The 7,500-nt window shown below is 42.3% G+C and overlaps 1 protein-coding gene across 1 annotated transcript in view; it reads left to right on the forward strand.

The window, feature by feature from the left end:
* Positions 1–7,500, forward strand: part of LOC109101794 — a 34,913-nt gene that overhangs the window by 19,615 nt on the left and 7,798 nt on the right. The window contains exons 51-67 of the mRNA XM_042766008.1: positions 221–429; positions 542–627; positions 703–830; positions 1,163–1,288; positions 1,518–1,711; positions 2,099–2,187; positions 2,282–2,415; positions 2,539–2,657; positions 3,170–3,287; positions 3,371–3,586; positions 4,514–4,684; positions 4,761–4,910; positions 5,127–5,176; positions 5,261–5,390; positions 6,025–6,107; positions 6,200–6,329; positions 7,346–7,500. The exon at positions 7,346–7,500 is cut by the window's right edge and continues 36 nt beyond it. Of these exons, the coding sequence (XP_042621942.1) occupies positions 221–429; positions 542–627; positions 703–830; positions 1,163–1,288; positions 1,518–1,711; positions 2,099–2,187; positions 2,282–2,415; positions 2,539–2,657; positions 3,170–3,287; positions 3,371–3,586; positions 4,514–4,684; positions 4,761–4,910; positions 5,127–5,176; positions 5,261–5,390; positions 6,025–6,107; positions 6,200–6,329; positions 7,346–7,500 (2,288 nt within the window). The remainder of the gene's footprint in view (positions 1–220; positions 430–541; positions 628–702; positions 831–1,162; positions 1,289–1,517; positions 1,712–2,098; positions 2,188–2,281; positions 2,416–2,538; positions 2,658–3,169; positions 3,288–3,370; positions 3,587–4,513; positions 4,685–4,760; positions 4,911–5,126; positions 5,177–5,260; positions 5,391–6,024; positions 6,108–6,199; positions 6,330–7,345) is intronic.

Genomic DNA, 7,500 nt, shown 5'->3' on the forward strand with positions numbered 1-7,500 from the left:
TGTGGAATAACATGTTTTCTCCCAATAAAAGAAACAAAATTAAATATATATTTTATCCAATTAATCGATTATCAAAATAATGTAAATTAAATATATATTTTATCCAATTAATCGATTATCAAAATAATGTAATCGATTATCAAAATAATGTTTAGTTTCAGCCCTAGTTCTGAGAGGGCATTTGTGAAATATCTGATTGGCTGTGGTCTGTGTCTGTCAGACGCAGGGCGTGGTTCTCCCGTCCCCCGTGCAGGAGGCGGTTCTGCAGCAGGTGTTTAACAGGGCCAATCTGACCACATCATCAGACACTGATCTACAGTTCTGGATCCTGAACATACTGCCGTCCTTCATAGCCAACATTACAGTCCAACACGTGACGTCCTACTTCAGCATCGTCCAGCAGCGACCCTGTCCCATCAGCCAGCAGGCGTAAGACTCTCACACACAGACACACACACACACACACACACATTCAGCATCGTCCAGCAGCGCACACACACACACAACCCGTCTGCATGCTCACTGATGTTTGCTCTTCCAGGGTGCAGCTGTTAAACTCCTCTAGCTCCACCTTCCAGCCGGAGACACAAGATCAGATCTACCAGCTGATCCTCGGCTCTCTCACAGGTGTCCATCCATCCGTCCATCCATACATGTATTCATCCCTCCATCCACTTATCCATCATCCCTCTGTCTCCACAGGCCCCGCCCCGCTGCGCTGCTATGGTGACCAGAGCTACTATGCTTTCCTGAGCTCCTCCTTCATGAGTTTCCAGTTCCCCGATCTGACCACCTTCCTGTCTCTGATGCCGCCGGCCCGTGTGCCAGAGGTCAGAGACATCACACCACCTCCACCTGCTGATTACTGATTAGATCCAATGATAGAGTCCTGAATGAGCCAATAGCTGAAGGTTATGGTCATTTCTTTAAATCAGTGATTCTCAACCAGGGGTCCATGTGGGAGCCTAAAGATGACCCTAACTGTCCATAGATTATAATTAGAGGGGAACCTCTGAATATTGTTGTGGACAATGGGGGTCAAAAAGTTTGAGAACCGTTGCTTTGGAGAAAAACATTTTTAAATGTGCACCAAATCACTAAGCACACCTTTAACTCGTTATATTGTCCGCTCTGCTGTTGTTTGACGTGTGTCTCCTCACAGCTGATGGAGTCGGTGTCTCCAGCGGAGGTCAGCAGTCTCCTCAACCGGCCCAACGCTGTGGACGATGTTACCCAAATCTGCCGGTTTTTCAGAATTTACCCAAAGACACCCCAGTACTTACAGACAGTATGGACATCTGTCACTCCTTTAAAAGTTTATAAACTAATGTAATGACTCTCTAGATTTAAACCTGATAATATCTGGTTCTGAAAACCTTATATTAACCGCTCATGTCGTTTAGCAGCTTCTGAATTCCTCTCATTTACTGTGAAATGTCCAAAGCAGCTCCGGTTTATAGTCCTAACTGTGACGCGGTAGCAGTAAATGAAGAAGCGTCTCTCTGTGTGTCCCGCAGGAGCCGCTGTTGCCCGTGGGTTTGGCCCGGCAGGTGTTGTCCTGCGTCTGGCCTCAGGTTCTGAAGCTGGACGTCCAGTCTGAGGTGATTCAGTGGTTTGATCTTCGACTGGTTCAGTACCTGCCTCTCCTCACCCCACAGTTCATCGCTCCAGACGTCATGCTAAACGCCTCCTGTCTCTCCTTCAAGAAGTTGTGAGTAGCAGGTTGCCCACATCACATTGCTGTGCTGTCACATCAGAGAAATTCTGGAGAGATTTTGCAGACAAAAAAGGTCCGTGCAGTAGGGTAGCGATGTACCGTACGAAGCACAGCTCACTCAGAAGTCCTTTCACAGAGCTCTGGTTAGTGTGACCGTACCTTCACTATGTGTTCCAGTTGTGTAAAGACTTTGTTCTTCACTTAGGGGTAAACGTTTCAGATGCAAACTCCAAATGAACTTAATTTTGGCCTAATTTTGTTCAAAATAACGTCACATCAGGTTGTTCTTTAGTTTCGCTAGAATCTCATCGAGGCTTAGTGCAACTAGTTTTCTTCTAAAGACATCTAACGATGACAGATTCTGTGCGTTTCTCTGTTCAGTGTTTCAGTGATGGCTAATTACAACTACACTGCAGCGGAGTTTTCTCCGAGTGACATCTACAGCACCATCCTGGTCTACCTCAACACCTGTGAGTCGCTCTGATCGACGGCGTGACTGATTCTGCTGTCCAGTAATGTGAGGGTTTGTCTGACGCTGAGTCACGTTTGTCTTTGTGTTCTCAGCCTCAGATTCAACTCCTAAATGCTATAACACCTCCAACCCTGATCTCAGCTCCACCGCCTGGTTCGCAGACTACATCTCCGTCTTCTTGAGCTTCGTCACACTGGACGACCTCCTCCAGTTTGGCTCCATTCAGGTGTGTCAACTCACAACTTGAAGAGCTCCGATCTGTTTTCTGTCGTCTGAATCCGATCACTCTTAACGGAATAGTTCATCTTCACTCTAATGTCGTTCCAAACTCAACGTGTTTGTTTTTCAGCCGTTCCTTGTGAACCTGGAGAACCTGCAGCTCTTCGGTCAGACCAGCGTTCCTGATGACGTCATGGAGTACTACGTGACCCTGCTGTTCGAGGCGAATCCGTCCTTCAGCGCCTACTAGTGAGAGACACCAACAACACTCTCAATAACCAATCTCACACTGAAAATAAAGCTTCCAAAAGCAGGTCTTCACAGTGATGCCATTTAAAAGAACCATTTGGGTTTCCCAAAGAACCTTTCAGTTAACAGTTCTTAATAGAACCATCGTTTCTTAGTACAAAGAATATTTTAAGAACATTTTTTCCATTTTAAAGAATCTTTTGTGCGATGAAAAAGATTCCATAAATGTGAAAGGTTCTTCATGGAATGGATAATATCAATAAAGAAGCTTAATTTTTAATAGTGTACATGAAAAGTCATTTAAATCCAGCTAAGCCACTCTCATCAAATGAAGGCTTGTTCAAATCTCACATAACACATTTATTAACAATACTATCATTTGAAAAATCCCCCCTGAGAAGGTGGGTCTGGTTTGATGGTTTTGGCCACTTGTCTGTTGGACCATCTTAACTATAGATCAGTTTAGACCAGCAAACCAACCAAGGCTGCTTAATGTGTGCTTGTGTTCACAGTCTTCCTCAGAAGTTCCTCTGCTTGGCTCCTGCGAGCTCCTTCCTTCAGCTGAGTCTGGAGCAGCTGAAGAACATCTCATCCAGCGTCCATCAGAACTGCACAGATGTTCTACCTGATGTATGTAGTGTGTGTGTGTTTATATCAGCAGAAGTAAGCTCTGTATAAGCTAGACGTGTGTGTGTGTGTGTGTGTGTGTGCAGGTGTCGGCGGCTCTGGCCAGTAACGCAGGGGATCTGACGGTGAGCGCCATCGAGGCTCTGGGTCAGTCGTCCACGGGTTTGAGCACGGCTCAGATCAGCGGCGCTGGAGGGAACTTGCTGCTCAACACGCTCTCCGTGCTCAGTCTCGTTCAGGACTGGAACCTCGATCAGGCCATGATGATCATCCAAACCCTGCTGTCGTCTGGAGTTTACCAGGTACACACCACCAATTCCTCTCAAAGCCTTACGTGTCTCTGACTGATGTTTCATTCCTGAATGAATCAGTGGTGTTACACGAATGGGTTCAATCAAAGATTCATTGACTCACACATAAAGACTGTTACTTGTTTAATTCCTGAATGGATCAGGGTTGTTGAATAAACCGTGATTCAGTGACTCACACACAGTAATCTCTGCCAGTTAAATTCCAGTATGGAAACTGTTAGGGATGCATATTATTATCAGAACATCTGTCGATGAAGGCAAATTAAAACAAATTAAAACATCGGGTTTAAAAATAAAATGATGCCGATAAGACGAATAGCTCACATGTGCTGAGGGTGTGCTAGTGATAAGATCAGGTCAGCAGTGCGGTCATTCATGAAGGAACTTTAGCCTGAATGGTGATGAGTTTATTTGTTTTTTTTGGTAGCATCATTTAATCTGATGTTATTAAAGAACGTCCGTGTGTGATAGAGTCAATGCTCCTCCGGTGAGGCCTTTTAATTATGTAGGGGGCGCTGTAGCCCTACTTGTAATGAAATGAAAAGTAAAATACAATTAAAGCCATAATGGATGTCATAAAATCAGGAGTCTGTTTTGATTTAAAGGTCAGAAGCTATAGCTTACATCAATAAAAATCACAAACATGACACTTGTAAATTAAATAATTTATATACATATATACAGATTTATTTGTTAATATGAAATATATTTACTATGGTTTATGAAAACTTAAATACAAGGAGCTCTAAAAGATTTGTAGAATTTTTTCAGCTCTTTTGCTTTAGACCATCTATCGGCCAAAATGATTTGAAAAATATCGGCATATCGGATATCGGCAAATATCTAATATTGTGCATCCCTGGAAACTGTCTGTCGTGTAATTTTCGATGTATTGACACACATCTGTGTCTGCGGCAGATCACTCATGCAGACAGTCTGCAGAAATTGGGATCACTGATCATTGGAGTTCAATCATCAATCATCAGAGTAATCTCAGGAGAAATCTTCCTTGAGGCAGTGAAATCCGAACTGTTCGTGAGCAACATCATCAGCGCGCCTGTGATCGTCCAGCGGACCATCGTCAGCCAGGTGACCCTCGCTCACGTTCACACGGCTCCGGTTCGGCTCAGCACGTCTCGTGACGTCTCTCTCTGTCTCTCTTTAGATCATCGCTGTCAACAGCTCGTCCGACGCCATCATCACAAACGTTCCTGACGCCATGGCGACGGAAATCCCGCGTGTCTTCCTGCTGGATGTGTCGCAGTCATCCTCGGCTGTGCAGACGGTCAACCGGAAGAAATGGAAACATGAGCAGGTGTGTCATACTGTATATTTATATATACTGTATACATACAGTTTACAAAAGCTTAATAATATGTATATTGAGGTGTATGTACCCCACATTAAAGTATTGAAATATATATTTATTGCACATAAAGTCATTAAGGTCATGTTGCATGCGATAGCAAGTGTGTTGTAGTGCATATGGTGAATAATAATAATGACATGGTTGACTTTCTCTTGCTCTCAGGCCGTTTTGATCTTTGAAACCGTTGCCGCTCTGTTCAGCAACCCAGATGAGTGAGTGGAGAGAGTTATCAGTCAGATTAGATGAGGTGTTTTACTTTTGGCCATGTTAACCTCTGTGTGTGTGTGTGTGTGTAGCGTGTCCTTCCAGGTGCTGCAGGGCTTCACCTGTTCACGGATCCAGAGCTTCAGCACTAGTAAAGTCCTGAGTCTGATCCGCGGCTGCAGACGGCGAGTCAATCAGACGCTCGTCCTGCAGGAGTCACAGGTGAACAAGCACATCAGTCACACGCTTTTGATGCTTAATTTAGAAACCAATCATTGTCATTTACATTAAGAGGATCCTTCATGTTCTGCTGAACCTCATGAAACATTTATAAAAGAATAGATCTTCCATAAATCTGCTCTGGTCCATATCAAACCCTTCAGCCTTATCATTTACACAAGAAAATAAACAACGTTTAACTTTCAAACATCACAGATTCATTGATAATGCTGACGTCAGTGCTGCTGTTTCCCTCCAAAACGATGTCATTTCCTGGAGGGTGATGTCATTCAGGAAGTGGCTTTAGTTATTTTAAAGAAATATAAAAAGTGATACTGAGGACACAAAACAAATCATGTGTTCATCTTGAAATATTACTTACAATATCAAAGTTTTTCCGATGGTTACTTGATAAAAATCAGACAAGATCTGACAGCAGAAAGACACGAGAAGCTGGATGTTTGTGTGATTACACTAAAAGAGCTTCGACTGGATAAAAACTCTACTCTCAATCAGAGACAGAAGACGTGCAGGAGATCGAGTGTGAAACAGGTTTAACAGAAAAGATTGAGCATGCTGATTATTTATATAGACGTGTGGGAGAGTGTGTGTGTTGATGTGTGTGTTTGTCCCTCAGCTGTCCTGCATGTATCACTACATCAAGAGCGCCGATCTCGCTGCCTTCTCCCAGTATCCTGCTGAAGTGCTCATCTATTACAAGTACGTCTGAGAACACAAACACTCTCAGATCCTCAGTTCAGCTCATGAAGACGAGACACGGATCGTCATGTGTGTGTCTGTCTGTGTTTCAGCTACTCGATGATCGACAGATCTCAGTGCCGTTCGTATTTCTCCTCTCTGGGAGCGGCCAACTTCTCCGTCCTGTCCAGCACACTGTCCTTCAAGAAGCAGGCGCTCTTCAACAACGCCAGGGGCTGTCTAGTAACGAAAACAAAGCTTTTATATTCTTTATGCACTCAAAAAAAGCATTTGGGCCTGTGTTTGAAATGCATATACGGTTCCTGTGCATTTGGATCACACAGGTTTTAACAGACTAATCCACTTAATATGATGCACGTCAATGAAGCGGCTTAGATTTCTGCACTCAAAACATCAGGCCATAGTTCATTATTAACTTTGATTTGATTTAAATAATCATTTTCAGAATACATCAATTCAAATGGCTTTGAATCAGCATAAATCTGTTTATTGTAAAGAAAAAAAAAATCTGTTAAAAAGCTGCGGAACAAGCAATGTTCAGTCACTTTATAATGAGGTTTCATTAGTAAACTTTAGTTAACTGCATTAGTCAACATTAACTATGAAAACTAGCATTTATTAATCTTAATAAATGTTCATTTTAACATTTACTAGCATTAAAACTCATTAAAATCAAACTTGTATCTGTTAATATCATTTGGTGCACCTGAGCTGATAAAAACTAGTAATGAACAGTTACAAATGTATCGCTCATGGTTAGTGAATGTTAAAATCTGTGAGACTGAATCTAATTGGATTTAGTGATGATTAATACATATACCTGGTTACTGTGTATTTATCTTTGGTTTATCATTAGCTAAAACACAAATTTAAATGGAATCCATTAAAAAAGAAACCAAAATAAAATATATATATATTAAAAATACACTTATTTCAGCTAGTTGCCATGACATCACTTCTTATTTGTTTTTAGTTTACCTTGAAGTACTAAAATAACTATAAATCTATATAATAATACTAAAACACTTGTGTGACTGACAAATATGCATCTCAAAGTTGATTAGTTTTTGTTGTTGAAAGTGTGTAATCCAAATGAACAGAAAGTTTATATGTACTTCAGATATATGAATCTGACAATCTGACGATATGAATATGATGAAAATCAAACTCTGACTGGATGAGGTGTTTTCAGGATCATGGAAGCGTTTGACGTGTATAACTCTCATGCTGTGTTTCAGGGCATCTCAGGCGTCAGGATCAGTCGGGATCAGCTGGATGTTTTGGGGAACATGTGCTGCTTCCTGAGCGGCGAGTACATCCAGAGCTCGGACCCGTATGTGCTGGAGAAGCTCAAGCCGTGTGTGAATCTATCAGCTGAGCAGATCTCTGCGCT

The sequence above is a fragment of the Cyprinus carpio genome, chromosome A1 (genome assembly GCF_018340385.1).
Source record: "Cyprinus carpio isolate SPL01 chromosome A1, ASM1834038v1, whole genome shotgun sequence".
NCBI classification, from domain to species: Eukaryota; Metazoa; Chordata; class Actinopteri; order Cypriniformes; family Cyprinidae; genus Cyprinus; species Cyprinus carpio.